At 44.1% G+C, this 20,241-nt stretch overlaps 1 protein-coding gene across 3 annotated transcripts; it reads right to left on the bottom strand.

Moving 5' to 3' along the window:
• Positions 1-119: 119 nt before the first annotated feature.
• On the bottom strand, positions 120-19,123 carry LOC115196982 (mucin-17). 3 transcript variants are annotated; one of them, XM_029758066.1, is made up of 10 exons: positions 18,666-19,123; positions 11,320-11,382; positions 10,979-11,140; positions 10,571-10,660; positions 10,228-10,346; positions 9,908-10,058; positions 9,486-9,782; positions 1,178-6,082; positions 958-1,033; positions 120-827 (listed from the first exon to the last, which is right to left on the bottom strand). In XM_029758066.1, exons 1-10 carry the CDS (start codon positions 18,687-18,689, stop codon positions 721-723), a joined length of 5,994 nt encoding a protein of 1,997 aa, XP_029613926.1. In that variant the 5' UTR covers positions 18,690-19,123; the 3' UTR covers positions 120-720. The 3 variants fall into 3 exon arrangements, with proteins under 3 accessions (XP_029613926.1, XP_029613927.1, XP_029613928.1); XM_029758067.1 differs by lacking the exon at positions 18,666-19,123 and adding an exon at positions 18,273-18,493; XM_029758068.1 differs by having other exon boundaries at positions 702-827; positions 958-1,008.
• Between the last annotated feature and the right edge of the window lie 1,118 nt (positions 19,124-20,241).

Below are 20,241 nucleotides of genomic sequence, written 5' to 3' on the forward strand. Positions count from 1 at the left end.
AGCTGCTTGTAGTTATTTATTGTGTACGTATGTAGGGTATAAACTACGTTTTAGTCCCGTCATCAAATGAATACCTAAATTAAAATGAAAAATTATGAAAGATACAAGATTAATCAAAATCTGCAATACAAAGGGTTTATTAAAACAACCATTAAAAAGTATGTAAGTGATTGAAAAATAAAATACATAGTTCCTCAAAGCCCAAAACGTTTAGCACCACTTTCCTAATCATAAGAGTAGAAGCTGCTGTCGGCCTACACGCCTTGTAATTTTTTTAATTTAGGCTAAATATCTATATCAAATTTAGAGGCCGGAATGGACGTGGATCAATGATTACAATAGGGAGAGGGCATCAGACGTACAGCACATCTAGTCAATTGGTTGGGCTTCTTAGCTTATCTTCCTAATCACAGGAGAAGCTGTAGATGTCTGAATGACATTTAGAAGCTCACATTCCTAGTTACAGGAGTAGGAGCTAATAAGGGATCAAAAGACCCAGATGGAATTTTGGTGTTGAGTAGCCTATAGTGGATCTTCCTTAAGGAGTATAAACTAATGGTAAGTTAGTCCACTGACAGCCTGGTTCAAATATAGCAGCATTAGGGGACTCAAAATGAAAATGAACAACAAAAATAAAAATGTTGTATTGAGGCCAGTTGTGGTGTCCTCCTCAGATGTAGCCTGGCAAAAGCAACTGACATGGGCTGCACGTCATTCAGGCTACCCATCAGAGGACCCAGAGGACTTGCAGGTGACCAAGCGTTTCCAGGCCTTCTGGACTCTCCAGAAGAAGCCGCGGATGCCTTTCCTCATCTTGGATAATTTAACTGGCAAGAAGATGAAAATATGTAAGAATTTCAGATGGACAATTGTCTGATAAAACAATAATTTATGACTTCTTTATACTTCTTTATATATAATTGTCCCATAAGAACATTTTCCCCCAGGAATACTCACTCATAAGTGGAGAATCCACAGCAATGTACATCTCTGGCTGGTCTGTAGTGTCTGTAAGGACGATGCTCATGTTGGACTGTGATCAGAATTCAAGGATGCACAATTAAACTTCAATTTCACTTCCTTTACATATTCCTATAATTATACAACTATACTTAATGGTGCCGATATCAAAAAGCACAACCAATGACCATTCAAGAGTAATCTGAGCTTGTCTTACCTTTCTGCCGGTGGCATAATGCACCCCCTCAAATTCCGCATCCTCCACATCATCACTGCATGAGTCTTCAAGGTCTGAGGTCTCACGGTCATATGGATTGGGCACTGAGGGTTTCAAGATGGCCAGTAGCTTGTGGGAAATAATGACAGAGACAATGGAAAGCATCTCCTGATCCTCAAATAAATCGTCAATTTTCAAGGAGCGTTTCAAACGCTTGACCTTCCCAAGGTCAGTGTAGATGGCATCTGCCAGCTTCGATGTCATCTTAGAATTGAAACTTTTTTGCTGGCTTTCCATTTCCTCAATCAGATATTTGGCCACCTCATCATCGAACAATCGGATCAGCTCAGTCACCAGATCACTGATCTGGATGCGTTGACGCTTGTTGGTCCTTTTTGGCATACGGCATATCTTCTTGACAAGCTTCATCAGGACTTCTTCTAATATAAGCTCCCTAATGAATCTGGTGGAACCGGATGTCACTTGTTCCACAGTGGACCACTCCGGCTGTTCAATCTCAGTCTTGATGCTGCTCTGCTCAGCTTTCTTATTCAAAGATTGACGGGTTGTCATTTCATTAAACAAGGCTGTCAATTCTTTCAAGTTGAGTGTAGATTCCAGATTTTTGGTGCCTTGAAGTTTGGATGGTGCATCCATAATTCCGTTCGTGACAAGACAGACAATGTCCTTGTGCAGCTTGGGTGCCTTGTGGCACAGTATCTTCTGTAGGGCTTCCTCTGTGCCATAGCGTTGCATCAACTTTCTATGCACAGACAGCACCAACTGAAAGATGTCTGTTGCCTTCAGGCAGACATTTGCTTCCCTCCACCTGTTAGTCACCCTCACCCACAGAGCACTGGACAGCTTGTTGGTCACATCCTCAACTAGGGTCCAGCTGGCCAGTTTATCCTGGGTCCGAGGAACAATCAGAGACAACAGCCGGACAATGATATCCATCACTGCCTCTACATGAACAATAATATACACCGGTTGGGATGCCTTCACCGCAGCCGAGCCACATCGGCTCTTAACCATGACCTTGTCCTGGTCTGTCCTTAGGCAGATGTCTGAGGAGAGCGGCCGGACAGAGACTTTGGGTACGATTGAACCCAGACGGTTGACTTCCCTGGTGACTGCACTCGCAATGGCTGTTGTCATCTCCCCGCTGCCGTTGCTCAAAGCTCGCATCAGAGCATCAGGAGAGCCCATGTGCTCCTCCAACTCTCTGCAGAGGGCACTTACAATTCTTGCACTTGAGGGGCGGGAGTACGGCGTCTTGAGATCCTTGGTCATTTCCAATGCTGAGGTAACGTCTGAGGAATCGGACATGTCCCGAAGGACAGAAACCACCATGTCCATTGCCACATCAGAGAGAGTGGTGGTTGGGGATGACACAGGTGATGCAAAGTCCTCGGAGTCAAGCTCATACCCATGAAGCAGCTTGGTGATCAGGTCTACAACCACCTCTGGTGTGGAATGTAGACTGGGAGAGTCCTTGTCAGAGGTCTCAACCATACAGGATTCAATTTCACTCAAAGCCCCTCTGACCATGATGTCTGTCTCAGAGTCATCGGGTACATGGTTCTCTTTGAGGGGTTTGATACCTGCCTCACACAGCTCTTTCACATGGATGTTCTCAGAAGACATCACTGCTTCTTGAATAGTAGGTGGTTGATTGGCTATGGTTGTAGCCATGATTGTCCTTACCATCAGAGGACAAAGCTTCGCAACCAGTTCATTCTGTAGCATAAAGTTCTCAGAGCGGCTGTCGTTCATGGGTACCTCAGGGATGTCAAGGCCCTGAAATAGCATCGTCCGTACCAGTTTGTCCACTACACCCTCCAGTAGGCAATTAGTAGGGCTCGGGGTCTCATTCCCTCTGCCACTGGTGCTGGAAGGTAACTCTTGCTTCTTGTGAAGGCCATGAATGGCCTCACTTTGCGCAATACAACCCTCAACAGGCAACTCCTCCACTGCAATCGTGTGCACAACCACATTGACGTCATTGGTGTGGGGTCCAATCAAAAGCTTCTTATAGGTTGGGTCTGTGACATATTGTAAAGCACCCCCGCCTGTCTTTAAGTTCTGAGCTTTATCTCCAAATGTCCTATCCAGGAGACACAATACTGACTCAGATAGTGGGTCAGTGAACTCCTGGAGCTCTAGGCTGCTCTCAACTTCGAAGGGGCTGAGGCTGCAGCTGATCTGGGAGCTGTCATAAGAAGCCTGCAGCTCTCTCTTGGACTCCAATCTGTCATGCAGCTTTGGATATAAGGCATCTGCAATGGAGTCTGTGAGCCGCTCATCCAAATTAACAGAGAAAATATTATTCAAGCTTTTGTTGGAAGCCTCCTCTTTGGTTTTCCTCAGGATGTCCCGCACAGCTTCCCTTGGGGCAGAACCAGAAGTGCAAACATGTCCATTGGATGGTGTCTGGGTGCCAGTAAGGGATTCCTTGATCAAGAAACTCTGGAGTTCGGTGGCCACTTCCTTAGACATCTCCCTTCTGATCTTCAGAACAGCAGGTGTCAGTGTAGCTTTCTCTGTGGTCAAAGGTGTCAGAACTCTGGTCAAAGTTGAGGGGCATCTGAGATGATCACCGAGACCCTCTAAGTCATCAGAGCAGGACACCTTGGCAACTTTAAATAAAACCGAACTAATAAGGTTCTGAGCCACAGCAGATGATTTTGCTGATGCTGCCTGGAGTGTCTCTAAACTAACCTGATTGGAGGCAGCCGTCTTTGTTGTTGCCCTGGTAATGATGTTACTCACAGGCTTGATGGAGTAGCTCATAAACTGGGATCTCAGGCTTTCAAAGACTCCCTTCACTCTTTCTGCCTTCAGGTCTTTGTCAGTGGCAAATACACACGACTGAACAGCATGGAGAGATACAGGGAGAGGAAAGCCCAAGGGTGAAGCCACATCTGTGATATGGATGGAGGACTCTGAGGGTGTCCCCTCAAGGCGCCTCTGCAGCAACTTTATCATCTCCAGGACTCTGGCATTGTCCTGTGGTGAGATGGAGCACTCTCCTGAGAGGTTCTCACTGTCTAGTGTGTTCTGGATTCCAAGCAGTGTTGTGCTGAGTATCCTCCTGTCATGGGGAAGCACTCCCCTCAGTGCAGAAGAGGACCGGCTCTGTGGTGCTGGTGTGTTGCATGGTGTTGATGCACCAGAGACGTCACTTCCACTGTCATCATCTTTTTTGGTCCTCATTATAATAAGGATTTCATCAATGATCTCATCACTGTAGACTTCTAAGTCCTCTGTGATAACATGGGCCGTTGGGGTGGCGATACTCAGAGTACGACCCCCAAGAAGTTGGAAGGATGTCTCCGACCCACTGCCAAGAGGGCCAACAGACACACATTGCAGTGTCTCGCTGGATGACGAAGAACAACTGGAGGAGAGATCAAGCAGCTCCTCCTCCAAAGTCGGAGAGGAGGAAAGAATTCCCTCCATTTTCAGGACAGAGATAACATCCGCAAGTGTTGAATCTACAAGGTCCTCACCTAGTGGGCTACTCCTTAAGTGGCTGACAAACACCCTTGTAGGAGAATGGGAGACTGTGGTGGGAGATGGAGAGCCCTCCTCACCATTCACACTTGACTGCGCCTCCACAATTGCTAAAGACTGGGAGATGACGGAACATACAAGTTCACCAGCCCGCTCAATAATGGAGGGGAGGGAAACATCCAAAGGGGCTGGAGGTGTCACACTCCCTCCTTGTCCATTTCTATCTTGGCTGAGGCAGATCGACAAGACCTCAGTAGCAAACTGATTCTCCCGCACAGGGCTGCTGCAAGAGTCAGGTCCAGGAACAGTTGAAATAGAGCTCACAGCCAGGGAGCAAGGAATGTCACTCATTCTGTCAAAATGCTTGATGGAGCCCGAGGAGGAGGAGGAGGAGGTGCTCCTGGCTGACCCCTGCTTGGGAGGTATGTCAGTGGCTGAGAGTTTCAAAGTGGTAGACACCAGGGAGCTTCTGCTAGATGAGCCGGTTTTGGAGGAGGAGGAGAAACTGGCCAAGGTCTGTTTGAAGGGGATGACATGTCCATGACTAAAATGACATATCAAATCTGGGCTAGCCGAATGTGGTGTGCAGCCCACTACAGCAGATGAGGTTTCATAGACATCAGTGGCAGTACATTGTATGTCAGATTGTGGCCTGGCAGACTGTGACGTAGCAGATTGTAGTTTAGCAGGTGGTGGTTTAGCAGATTGTGGTTTAGCAGATTGTGGTTTAGCAGATTGTGGTTTAGCAGGTGGTGGTTTATCAGATTGTGGTTTAGCAGGTGATGGTTTAGCAAATTGTGGTTTAGCAGGTGGTGGTTTAGCAAATTGTGGTTTAGCAGGTGGTGGTTTAGCAGATTGTGGTTTAGCAGATTGTGATTTAGCAGGTGATGGTTTAGCAGATTGTGGTTTAGCAGATTGTGGTTTAGCAGATTGTGGTTTAGTAGGTGGTGGTTTGGTAGATTGTGGCCTGGCAGATTGGGGCCTGGCAGATTGGGGCCTGGTAGAACATGGCCTAGCAGCCAGGAGGTTCTTAGTAGATATCTGACTGGAGGAAGAGTGTGCTCGTTCCTCACTGGGCAGAGAACTGCTGCTACAATAAGTCTGGACAGCAGTGACTGGTTCATCGATGGAGATTGGGGAAGACCTACTGTCAGGACTCTGAGTGAGACCGATAACATTGACTTTGGAGAGTAGGGAGGTACAGCTGACAGAGCCCTGGGTTGAATCTTCGTTGGTGTCTTTGCTGATGGGGAGCATACTCTCTGCAGCACTTTCTGAAGCTCTCAGCCTTATAAGGTCAACCAAGGCAGGGATCAGGATGCTATTTACCTCCTCCAATACTGAGCTCGTTATGTGCCCAATCATGAGCAGCAAGTCCCTAACAGTAATCTGTATATATGAACACAGAAAGGTACATCAACAGAATTAATTAAGATTTACAGTATGTTGGAAATCAATACACATGTTAATCCATATCATTTTTTCTTTTTTTAAGTAAATATAACAAACATACCTTTCATTTTTTTTGTTGCAATTACTGTATATCAAATGTGTGGTCTCCATTGTTGCAACTTAATCATCTGCCTCATCTAGACTTTTTACATTTACTAAAGTGGCAAACGCATATCACATCATATCATCCAAATACAGTGGCAAGACAAAGTATATGAACCCTATTGGAATTATCTGAATGTCTGCATAAATTGGTCATAGAATTAGATTTAATCTTCATCTAAGTCACAACAACAGATTAACACATTCTGCTTAAACTAATAACACACAAATGACTGTATTTTTCTTGTCTATACTGAATACATAATTTAAGCATTCACAGTGTAAGTTGAAAAAAGTATGTGAACCCCTAGGCTCATGACTTCTCCAAAAGCTAATTGGAGTCAGCTAACCTGGAGTACAATCATTGAGACGAGATTGGAGATGTTGGTTAGAGCTGCCTGCCCTAAAAAAACACTCACAAACTTTGAGTTTGGTATTCACAAGAAGCATTGCCTGATGTGAACCATGCCTCAAACAAAAGAGATCTCAGAATACCCAAGATTAAGAATTGTTGACTTGCATAAAGCTGGAAAGGGTTACAAAAGTATCTCTAAAAGCCTTGATATTCATCAGTCCACGGTTAGACAAATTGTCTATAGATGGAGAAAGTTCAGCACTGTTGCTACTCTCCCTAGGAGTGGCCGTCCTGCAAAGATGACTGCAAGAGCACAGCGCAGAACGCTCAATGAGGTTAAGAAGAATCTTAGAGTGTTAGCTCAAGACTTAAAGAAATCTCTGGAACATGCTAACATCTCTGTTGATGAGTCTACGATACGTAAAACACTAAACAAGAATGGTGTTCATGGGAGGACACCATGGAAGACGCCACCGCTGTCCAAAAAAACATTGCTGCACGTTTGAAGTTCGCAAAAGAGCATCTGGATGTTCCAAAATATTCTGTGGAGAGATAACTAAAGTTGAGTTGTTTGAAAGGAACACACAACACTATATGTGGAGAAAGAAAAGCACAGCACACCAATATCAAAACCTCATCCCAACTGTAAAGTATGGTGAAGGGAGCATCATGGTTTGGAGCTGCTTTGCTGCCTCAGGGTCTCAGGGACAGCTAGCTATCATCAACGGAAAAATGAATTGCCAAGTTCATCAAGACATTTTGCAGGAGAATGTAAAGCTGTTCGCCAATTGAAGCTCCACAGAAGTTGGGTGATGCAACAGGACAACGACCCAAAACACCGAAGTAAATCAACAACAGAATGGCTGCAACAGAAGAAAATATGCCTTCTGGAGTGGCCTAGATAGAGTCCTGACCTTAACCCGATTGAGATGCTGTGGCAGGACCTCAAGAGAGCGGTTCACACCAGACATCCCAAGAAAATTGCTAAACTGAAACAGTTTTGTAAAGAGGAATGGTCCAAAATTCCTCCTCACCGTTGTGCAGGTCTGATCTGCAACTACAGAAAACGTTGAGGTTATTGCTGCCAAAGTAAGGTCAACCAGTTATTAAAACCAAGGGTTCACATAAACTCAGCAAAAAAAGAAACATCCTCTCACTGTCAACTGTGTTTATTTTCAGCAAACTTAACATGTAAATAATTGTATGAACATACAACATTGAACAACTGAGACAAACTGAACAATTTCCACAGACATGTGACTAACAGAAATGGAATAATGTGTCCCTGAACAAAGGGGGGGGGTCAAAATCAAAAGTAACAGTCAGTATCTGGTGTGGCCACCAGCTGCAATTAGTACTGCAGTGCATCTCCTCCTCATGGACTGCACCAGATTTGCCAGTTCTTGCTGTGAGATGTTACCCCACTCTTCCACCAAGGCACCTACAAGCCCTCACCCTCCGATCCAACAGGTCCCAGACGTGCTCAATGGGATTGAGATACAGGCTCTTTGCTGGCCATGGCAGAACACTGACATTCTTGTCTTGCAGGAAATCACGCACAGAATGAGCAGTATGGCTGGTGGCATTGTCATGCTGGAGGGTCATGTCAGGATGAGCCTGCAGGAAGGGTACCACATGAGGGGGGAGGATGTCTTCTCTGTAACGCACAGCGTTGAGACTACCTGCAATGACAACGAGCTCAGTCCAATGATGCTGTGACACACCGCCCAAGACCATGACTGACACTCCACCTCCAAATCGATCCCGCTCCAGAGTACAGGCCTTGGTGTAACGCTCATTCCTTCGACGATAAACGTGAATCTGACCCTCACCCCTGGTGAAACAAAACCGTGACTCGTCAGTGAAGAGCACTTTTTGACAGTCCTGTCTGGTCCAGTGATGGTGGGTTTGTGCCCATTGGCAACGTTGTTGCCGGTTACCTTACAACAGGCCTACAAGCCCTCAGTCCAGCCTCTCTCAGCCTATTGCTGACAGTCTTGAGTGCTGATGGAGGGATTATGAGTTCCTGGTGTAACTCAGGCAGTTGTTGTTGCCATCCTGTACCTGTCCCGCAGGTGTGATGTTCGGATGTACTGATCCTGTGCAGGTGTTGTTACACATGGTCTGCCACTGCGAGGACGATCAGCTGTCCGTCCTGTCTTCCTGTAGCTCTGTCTTAGGCGTCTCACAGTACGGACATTGCAATGTATTGCCCTGGCCACATCTGCAGTCCTCATGCCTCCTTGCAGCATACCTAAGGCACGTTCACGCAGATGAGCAGGGACCCTGGGCATCTTTCTTTTTGTGTTTTTCAGAGTCAGTAGAAAGGCCTCTTTAGTGTCCTAAGTTTTCATAACTGTGACCTTAATTGCCTACCGTCTGTAAGCTGTTATTGTCTTAATGACCGTTCCACAGTTGCATGTTCATGAATTGTTTATGGTTCATTGAACAAGCATGGGAAACAGTGTTTATACCCTTTACAATGAAGATCTGTGAAGTTATTTGGATTTGTACGAATTATCTTTGAAAGACAGGGTCCTGAAAAAGGGACGTTTCTTTTTTTGCTGAGTGTACTTTTTCCACCCTGCACTGTGAATGTTTACACGGTGTGTTCAATAAAGACATGAAAAAGTATAATTGTCTGTGTGTTATTAGTTTAAGCAGACTGTGTTTGTCTATTGTTGTGACTTAGATGAAGATCAGATAACATTTTATGACCAATTCATGCAGAAGTCCAGGTAATTCCAAAGGGTTCACGTACTTTTTCTTGCCACTGTACTTGGATATGGATTTCCCAGGAGATGGGAAAGAGGGAAGCAGTAATATGTCTACAGCCCCCAAAGAGTGAAAGCTGGGAACATGTTCATGACCAAAATGACCTACCACTGACGGGCTAGCTGAATGTGGTGAGCAGGTCATCACAGTAGACAAGGTTCCAGTGTGATCAGAGTCACTGCTAGGTCTTTCAGTTGGTGGTCTTGCAGAACGTGGTCTGGTAGTTTGTGGTCTGGCAATATGTGGTCTGTCAGTATGTAGCGTAGCAACCTCGAGGTTCTCAGTCGAGATCTGACTGGAAAGAATGTCCATCGAGGAGGTGGAGTGTCTGAAGGGAGAGTCCATTCCCAGAGGTGTGTATGTCTCCATGCCCAGGGGTCTCCAATCTCCCATCTGGCTACCAGGCTAAGAGAGACGGGTAAGAGAGAGGCAAATGGATGAAGATACCTACAGAAACACTGAGGTCCTACTGCTGCTTAAGCAACTGTGAGTTGATATCAGCCCTAGGAGTGCAGCTGTTCCATCCTTACCTGTCCAATCACCGACCAGCGGGTTCGGCGCTCCAGGCGTAGCTCCCTGCACACTTCTCTTTCCAGCTCCTGAAGCCTGAGGCGTCGTTTCACATCCCAAGCCAGTTCGGCCAAGTAAAGGTTCTTCCCCTCTTCCATTTCACTCTGAAACCTTCACATACAAGGGAACATGAAACATGATTTACCTTAATTTTTCTACAACTCAAAATGTCCACCATATCTATTTATTAAGTTATTGCTAGATAGGAGGTCAACGTGATTCCACACCTTTGCTTATGTTTTTTTAACAAATTTGAGTAAAAGATTCTAATAACACTCACGTGTTCTTGAAGTAGTTTCTACCCTTGGCAATGAGCCATTCTCTAATATCCGTCAGTGAGATGTGGGACGGAACCTCCCCTTGCTGCTGCAAGACTAGGAACTGCTTCAAAAGCATTTTCTGAGAGAGAGAGAGCGAGAGAGAGAGAGAGAGAGAGATGAATTTGCACCCTTGCCTTCCACAAGTTTTTCCTGGTCTTGTCACGTGATCAGAAAACCCTTTCCCGATCCATGAGCGACAGCAAGTTACATACACAGTTGAAATAAAACGCATGGAAAGGTGTGTCTTACAATATAGCTTTTGTGTTTTTATAATTGAGCATCTAGAAAGTAGACCACTCTAACCTGCTGGGCACAGCACTGCTTCTCCCACAGCAACTGAACTGACTTGATGTAGCTACTGTAGCGATTGTACTCTTTACACGAACACAGCACCTGAAAGGGAGGAGCCACAAAAGAGACATTTTTAGAGGAAGTTCATGTGTACAAACACCCAATCCCAAATCTACCTCTAACCCCTACCCCAATATTGATTGATTTTGCCTTTATTTAACCAGGTAAGGCATTAAGAACACATTCTCTTTTACAACCTGCACTAACAATGACCATATGCACTTGTAGATTTGGATTTGTGTAAACTAAGCAAAATGGCAAACATTTCTCCTAGCCATCATATTGCTTACACCTGTCCAATTTTCTCAGTTCCATATAAGTGTCACTTTTAGATTTTGGAAAGAAAGAGGTTTGCCATGCCTTCTCATTTGAGGTGATGAGGCCTTGCTTCACCAGCCGCTTCTTCCTTTCCGGATGGCGGAAAAAACTCTTCAGGTGTTTGTCGTGGAGGCAGTTATAACTAACATCTATAACTCTCATGTTGGGGTCCAACAGGTCAAACCCTGGGGTCTCCTGATGGAGCTGTGGATTGTGTTTTAACAAACATCAATGTCAGGGCAATGGATACTACAGTGGGAATGGTTGTGGAATTAGGACTGGAAACGGGAAGGAAGTAATTCAAAATATATAATTAGGTAACATTTAATTTGAAAGAAATTAAGGATCTCAGATCATTTGGAATGTCATACTATCACACTAACCTTCTCCCCTAGTTTTCCTCTGAAGAACACAGGGAATGTCCACTCTGGGGCTTCCTGTAACCCCTACAAAGACATAGACAGTCATGACAAAACTTTTTAGATGTGGGATTTTGGTAAGGGTTTTGATAGTAGACCCCCATCCCTGTCACTTGGTTTGCAATAATTCCACCTTTTGCCAATTCACTTTACATGAAAAATGTTGAATCAAGCTCATATCTAAAACAAATTTGTTTGATCCATTTACATTGTTAAACTATTCTTAAAGTAGTCAACTAGCCGTAGGCCTACATGATGACTAATTCTGTAGGCTACATATTCATCTCATAGACTTTCATCATCCATCTTTAGAATTATACAAATGTGAAGCGACATTAATATGAAGAACTAACAAAGCATTATCCTAGGCCTACTCACATTTTCTTCTTCTTTGCCTGCACTTTTTGACATAGTAGGCATTTTGACTAATATTGTAAACAAGTGATGTCATAACTGAAACTTGATTATCCTGTGTCTCCAGAAAAGGTAGGCCCTATGCCCCCCAAACGTCCGCTATCTGATAGACCTATGTTGTTGTACTGATATAAACACTATGAAAGGATATTGTAGCCTTAAACTATTGATATAGTCTACAGGCTTATTTATGGTGTGCCCGCTCCATAAAGCGCACCTCCAGTTGTGCCTGGGCTTGCTGCAACAGGTGCACTCTGTTGCCAAGCCTTCCACAGAATCATACCTCAACCCTAAAATGTGATCCACATGTATTCGATTTCGAAACTGTCAGTTATTTGCAGTGGTGGATTTAAAGCATTATCACGACTAACAGGCTGACTACACCAAAATGAATTTTGAAAAATCTATATTATTCAATTATTGCACCCACTCTGAACCTGACAGGAAAACTGCCTCAATACAGAAAACTATGAACCTGGAGGGGGGGGGGGGGGGGGGTAGGATACCTAGGGCCTGGCAGAGCATCAAAGTTAGTGGCTACTAGTGCAGGAGACTGTGGACCTAGAACGGCTGAGTACTGGGGGCCTATCACTAAGGTTGGAGTCCGGGAACTTAAATCAGAAACGTTTGAACCTGCAACTAGGGCCTGAGACTTAGGGCCTACCTGGGGGTGCAGGATAGACCTACTTGAGGAGCAGAACACTCAAAGCCTGGACACTTTACACCTGCCAGGAAATGAGGACACTCTGACCCTGCCGGGAAGGAATGGAACTCTGACCCTACCGGGAAGGAAGAGAACTCTGACCCTACCGGGAAGGAAGGGAATTCTGACCTTTCCGGGAAGGAAGGGAATTCTGACCCTACCGGGAAGGAAGGGAATTCTGACCCTACTGGGAAGGAAGGGAACTCTGACCCTACCGGGAAGGAAGGGAACTCTGACCCTACCGGGAAGGAAGAGAACTCTGACCCTACCGGGAAGGAAGGGAACTCTGACCCTACCGGGAAGGAAGGGAACTCTGACCCTACCGGGAAGGAAGGGAATTCTGACCCTACCGGGAAGGAAGGGAATTCTGACCCTACCGGGAAGGAAGGGAATTCTGACCCTACCGGGAAGGAAGGGAATTCTGACCCTACCAGGAAGGAAGGGAATTCTGACCCTACCGGGAAGGAAGGGAATTCTGACCCTACCTGGAAGGAAGGGAATTCTGACCCTACCTGGAAGGAAGGGAATTCTGACCTTTCCGGGAAGGAAGGGAATTCTGACCCTACCGGGAAGGAAGGGAACTCTGACCCTACCGGGAAGGAAAGGAACTCTGAACCTACCGGGAAGGAAGGGAACTCTGACCCTACCATGGTGGCAGTGAACTGGACATCTAGGTCAGGGGGGACATCTGGGGTGACTTCTGGTGAGTCACACAGGGTCATGTCTGGCGAGTTCCCCCTGGAGAGCTGGAGGGTCCCCTGAGGGGAGGTCTGGGAGGTCAGGAGGTATTGGGGTCCTCGAGGCTGGAACTAGCAGGGTGCTAGCAAGTGGAGACAGCAGGGATCCCAACAGGCAAGAGCTGACTGGGCCGGGCCAGCAGGAGCGGTCTGAGTCCTTGTGGCCGCAGGCTGAACTTCAAAGACAGGCCAGGGCTGATCCCACAAGGCCATGGCGGGAGAGGCCCCAACATCTAAGCTGCACTTGACATCTGCAGTAGCTGCAGGCTGAGGCTCCATCCTAGGAGCAGGTGAAGAATTTACCGCAGGAGTGGGAGAGGCGGGTAAAAACTTCATGGTTGAAGGTTCCAGGAAAGCAGACAGTCGAACCTCAGGCACCCGAGCGTCTGCCTTGGCTAGCAGGGGATCCCCACTGGGAGGTGAGGACGACTTCACAACAGCCACCAGAACGGGCCCCATCCTTAACTATGGCTAGTCGAGGCTGTGCACTTTGGAGTTGTCTTCATCTGCTGGGGAGCTAGGTCACTCTGGAGAGCAGAAGCGGACCTGGCGCTCCTGTGGCTCCACGGGGAGGGATGATTCCAGGTTTCCTCCAGATGTGGCGCTTGGCATTCAGGTGAAAGACCTTCAATCTGGGTTTAATCAGACCAGAGAATCTTGTTTCTCATGGTCTGTGAGTGTTTAGGTGCCTTTTGGCAAACTCCAAGCGGGCGGTCATGTGCCTTTTACTGAGGAGTGGCTTCCATCTGGCCACTCTACCATAAAGGCCTGATTGATGATGAGATGGTTGTCCTTCTGGAAGGTTCTCCCATCGCCACCGAAGAACTCTAGATTTCTGTCAGAGTGACCATCGGGTTCTTGGTCACCACTCTGTGTCTTTGGATAGCAGACTGAACCAGGTTTTCCTCTAGGATTTTGCCTGTGCTTAGCTTCATTCCGTTTCTTTCAATCCTGAAAAACTCCCTAGTCCTTGCCGATGACAAGCATACCTATAACATGATGCAGCCACCACCATGCTTGAAAATATGGAGAGTAGTACCCAGTGATAGGTTGTGAAAGCATTCCACAGGGATGTTGGCCCATGTTGACTCCAATGCTTCCCACAGTTGTGTCACGCTGACTGGATGTCCTTTGGGTGGTGGACCATTCTTTATACACACAGGAAACTGTTGAGCGTGAAAAACCCAGCAGTGTTGCAGTTCTTGACACACTCTTGGCACCCACTACCATACCTCATTCAAAGGCAATTCAATCTTAAATCTCTTGTCTTGCCCATTCACCCTCTGAATGGCACACATACACAATCCATGTATCAATTGTCTCTTCTTCCTCTTTGGTATTATGTTGGTCCACAAACAAATGTCATAGGTGCATGCTGCTGTATTGGCTGTGTATCAGTCTACTATTCTATAGTATGAATTCATTACACTTTGTGAATAAAAACAAAAAAAATATATAACAACTAAAACTAAATACAAAAACAATTGCTATACCAACTAACCCCGAACCCATTAAAACCTCATCACTATTCCACTACTTTGGCCCTATCTGATACTACTCCAGGCCAGCAGCCTGGGAGGATGGGACATTATCATTCAAAACATCTTGTAAATCTTCGGCAGTAAAATGTCATACATCCAATTACTTCTCTGCAGCTGCCACCACAACATCTATCCTCTGTGATTTACATTCCATTCCTGCGGTACAATTGACAACCATGACCATGAACGTCAAAAACGAACCTTACTGAAGCACATGTTATTCCTATCACTTTATATTTGCCTCAACCTATTTACAGGGATCTTCTTAGGAGGCCTCACCCTGGAACCATCGTCCTCTACTACTCTTTTCACTGCCTCAGCATACTACACCTTCTGCACTACTCTGATCCTGGTAACCTCAACTTGCCTTTCTCTCACCGGACACTTCTGATCTCCTGCACCATGGGTACCCCTACAGTTTATACCCTGACGAAGACAGCTTGTCTGTCGAAACGTTCGATCTAACATTTTTGCATCTGAGCTCCAAGAGTGTGCGGCTCTCTCTTATTTTTTTTAAGTACCCCTACAGTTTACACACAGAACTTTTTCCACCGATACTACACATTCCTGTCTCATGTACTCCTGCACACTTCTTGCTTGAGAAATTGCTCTTTGCTAAGAAGCTATTTTTGTTTATTTTTGACCATTTTAATTGAAAACAATCACAATAAGGTACTTAACTGTTACCCAGAAATGACGTGAAATTTATATAAAAATGGGTGCATTGGATCTGAAATATGAAAATGATCAGGGAAATCGCCAGGTAACCTATTGTTTTGGCAAAGATGCATCCCTAGCAGATTGCTAAACTGTATTTTATATGGATGATATGAAAGTAGGCTACTCTGTTTTTGCCAGGCAAAGCAGGAGAAAATGTAACAAGTGAATTCTGGTCACTAATCTGGATATGTGCACCTGCCTTTGTGCACCAAAGCTGATGACTGGTCATTCATTGTTCAATAGACAGGACGCACAACTATTTGGTACTGAAGCACAGATTAGATGTTTTTGAGACAAGAATTTGGTGCAAGGCCTATGTTTACTGACCAGATCGAATAGGCAAAGGTACAGTATAACTATAAAATACAATAAAAATATGTAAGAAAAAAACAATTTCTCTCTGTCATCTCTCTGTCATAAACTCAGCAAAAAAAGAAACGTCCCTTTTTTAGGACCCTGTCTTTCAAAGATAATTCGTAAAAATCCAAATAACTTCACAGATCTTCATTGTAAAGGGTTTAAACACTATTTCCCATGCTTGTTCAATGAACCATAATCAATTAATGAACATGCACCTGTGGAATGGTCGTTAAGACACTAACAGCTTACAGACGGTAGGCAATTAAGGTCACAGTTATGAAAACTTAGGACCCTAAAAAGGCCTTTCTACTGACTCTGAAAATCACAAAAAGAAAGATGCCCAGGGTCCCTGATATATATCAATATATAATTATAAATACATTGCATTCGGAAAGTATCCAGACCCCTTGAGTTTTTCCACATTTTGTTACGTTACACCCTTATTCTAAAATGGATTAAATAAAAAAAAATCCTATTCAATCTACACACAATACCCCATAATGACAAACCAAAAACAGGTTTTTAGACATTTTTGCAATTGAAAAAAAATAGTATAATAAAGAAATACCTAATTTACATAAGTATTCAGACTCTTTGCTATGAGACTAGGGGGAGTTTTGAATTGCACCCAAATTACGACGTGCCGTGTAAAGGCACAGGGATGAAGACCAAACAAACACTAAACAAAAACACAATGTTGAAACCCAAACAAAAGAGTGAGGAGTACCTCGAATAAATTACACACTCGCACAATGATTAACACACGGGACGAGACCCGTAATCATCTGTGCAATCCACAAGGGCACAAAAGCCCAAAACACACAGCACAGGTACTCACACGCACCAACGGACATTGTAACAATAATCAACAGTCCACTGGAAACCAAAGGGCACACTTATACAAGTCCTAATCAGTGGGAATAGGGGACAGGTGTGCGTAATGAAAGTTCCGGCGGGATCCCTGACATCCGCGAAGTGCAAGAAGCATGAATGCTCTGACTTCTGCGGCCAATGCAGAATTCGGATTAACCATACAGAGTCCTTAATAGTAATAATAATAATAATAGTAGTAATAATAGTGATAGCCAGGCACTAATTAGCAAAATAAATAGTTAGGCTTTTATAAAGTATTATGAGCCAATGGTAACCTATTAGGCATTTACTCAGTATTTTATCTTCTTTATCTAATACATTTGTTTATTCATTCACAACTAAGATGTTGCTGGGATCAGTATAGGCAGTGTGGTCCCCTGGTCTTCTGGTACCAGAGCTGTGAGAAAGGATGCTAGGCCTAGCAGAGACGGCTCAGTGGCGTGGGTGCAGTGGCGGTAGGAAGAAAACAGAGAAAGAGACACACAAATGTAATGCCAATTCCTTAATATGTAATAGTGATTACCACTAGGGTATGATGTGTTGCTAAAATGCCAGGGCTGAATTTTTGTCCCAGTCAGCCAATGCTTGCCATAACAAAGGGGTTGAATACTTTTTGACTCAAGACATTTCAGCTTTTAATTTTTTATTCATTTGTAAAAATGTATAAAAAACTACATTCCACTATTACATTATGGGGTATTATGTGTAGATCAGTGACACAACAACTCAATTTAATAAATGTTATATTCAGGCTGTAACACAACAAAATGTGGAAAAAGTCAAGGGGTGTGAATACTTTCTGAAAGCATTGTACATATTGGTATGTTTAATCATAGAAATACAGTAGATACATTCTATTATGTTTTTCTTGGTAGCCTATTGGTTTCGTGGTTGTAAATGGAATAGTACATATTGGAAACATATTTATGGTAGGCTGGCATTGCTTAATTGATTATGTGGGTCTAATTTGATCCACTGAAGTGTATTGTGCCATATCACAACGTGTTGCTGAACCCATGAGCAGCATGACTTTCCATGTTTGAAGCGGGCCTGTAAAGGCCTATTTTTTTTGGCAAGACAGCTGTGCATGGCTGCATCTCACTGTAGCAGGCTGTAGACTATGTTTTGGTTATTTGAATCTCCATTCGCCTTTTGTTTGCTGCATTTGTTTACTGTTAATGTAACTAGCCTAAATATACTGTAGATTTTGTCATATCTTTATCAATCTGACATTTTGTTCACTAGTCATACTACTTGGTACCGCTGTTTTGTTCTGTTCACGTTCATTCGTTGCATTCACAGTTGTGTCAGTTGCCTATTCTAAGCCAAACTGCTATTCAGTAGCTTATTTTTGTTTGCATGCATGAAAAACTAGGCTACTAGGCTACTTTCAGCATTTAGTTTGTATTATTTTGGTAAAACAGCTGTGTGTACAGCCGCATTCACATAGGCTGTTTGTAATAAGGGAATTACCCTGTCTATCTTGTAGCCTATATTCATTACCAAACGGCCTTGCTGTCCATTGTGCTGATACGCAGCGGAAATACTACAGATGTTGCACCAACCTACCTGTCACTTCAAATGCAGTCAATGATCTCTGAGTCTTAGCATTTTAACTTTATGTTTGTGATATAAGCAGAATTCAATATAATTCCAATGCAAGAACCCCCCAAAAATCTGCCCCCTCATCGATTTCGACTGCCCCCTTTGTACATTTTTCCTGACGCCTGGTGTGCGTGAACGGCCTCGGCCATAAGGGTCTGATTAAATGGAAATTCCTAACAAACAATGATCTAAGCCAAATCGATCCATTTGAACTATAGACTCGATGCTGGCGACAGGTGATTTACACATAACCTCAGACATGCACCCATTTCCATACAATTTTCAGTGTAATCAATACAAAAACGGTCTACAGTCAATAATTTCAAGGTAGGCCTATAGCGATAGAAATTGACTTACTTTTCGGGCATCGTCGCCGTCCATGCTACAGGCCTAGGTCTACTTCTGTCTCCAAAATGAGCCGGTAAAACATCGTACTTCATCTGAGGTTGCCAAAGCTTGAATGCTACTGAATATTAAACTGCTGGGTTTATAATAGCCGGGCTTAGAAATAAGAATGAATAGAAATTCCAAAATAACATTGAAATTATTGCGTCACAATACCAGGCAGCCATTTGTGAGTGTACCCATGAGTTTACCAGTCAATTTCCAGGGTTAGAGTTCCAAGCCCATTCTATTCATTCTTATTTCTGAGCCCAAGCCTACTCCCATTATGATGTAATTTGCAGTCCACACCATTAAGCATAAATCATAGACCACAGACGCTGAGACGCACTATTTTGCTCAAAATATATAGATTTTACCCTTTGGTGTAAGCTATACAGTACCAGTCAGAAGTTTGGACGCACCCACTCATTCAAGCGTTTTTCTTTATTCTTACTTTTTCTACATTGTAGAATAGTGAAGACATCAAAACTATGAAACACATATGGAATCATGTAGTAACCCAAAAAACCTTTATACAAATCAAAATATATTTTATTGATAACAGCTTTGCACACTCTTGGCATTCTATCAGCCAGCTTCACCTGGAATGCTTTTCCAACAGTCTTGAAAGAGTTCCCACATATGCTGAGCAATTGTTGGCTGCTTTTCCCTCACTCTGCGGTCCAATTAATCTCAAACCATCTCAATTGGGTTGAGGTCAGGTGATTGTGGAGGCCAGTTCATCTGGTGCATCACGCCATCACTCATCTTGGTCAAATAGCCCTTACACAGCCTGGAGGTGGGTTAGGTCATTGTCCTGTTGAAAAACAAATGACACTCCCACTAAACACAAACCAGATGGGATGGCGTATCGCTGCAGAATGTTGTGGTAGCCATGCTGGTTAAGTGTGCCTTGAATTCTAAATAAAACAAAGCACCCCCACACCATCACACCTCCTCCATGCTTCACGGTGGAAATCACACATGCAGAAATCATCCGTTCACCTACTCTGCGTCTCACAAAGACACGGCCGTTGGATCCAAGATTCTCAAATCGCAGGCTGTCAAATCAAAAGACACTCCTTCGATAAAGTTGTTTCTGACTAAAATGAAAACGTGTCATTTTCACAAGTTTGTGGAGTAACATGTTCAACTACTTAATTATTGGCTCAAATTCAGGTTGTGCCTTTAGATTGACAAAATTAACCAATGCAAGAATTTTTCACTTTCACACCCTGTGCTGGTCTGCTTCGCAAACATTCAAGGAAGTATTGCGATGTCACGCCTCTTGGTTCAGAAATTCTGATGTAACATTAAGCCTGTCAGAAGAACGAAATTTACAGAAAAAATGTACAGGAATCCTAGTCTCTCAGCCTGTATCTTTGGTGCTAAGCTATCAATGCTAGTTAACTAAGTATCTAAACCTGCTGCATCTGAAATAACTATCGATTAACATTAACAAATACAGCCTCAGTGACTGTTCAAGCAAAAAACACTGGAGGCCTATTGGAACTAATAAAAAGTATGAAGTTTACAAGTACTTAAATAC

Source organism: Salmo trutta, chromosome 7, assembly GCF_901001165.1.
Source record: "Salmo trutta chromosome 7, fSalTru1.1, whole genome shotgun sequence".
In the NCBI taxonomy this organism is placed as follows: Eukaryota; Metazoa; Chordata; class Actinopteri; order Salmoniformes; family Salmonidae; genus Salmo; species Salmo trutta.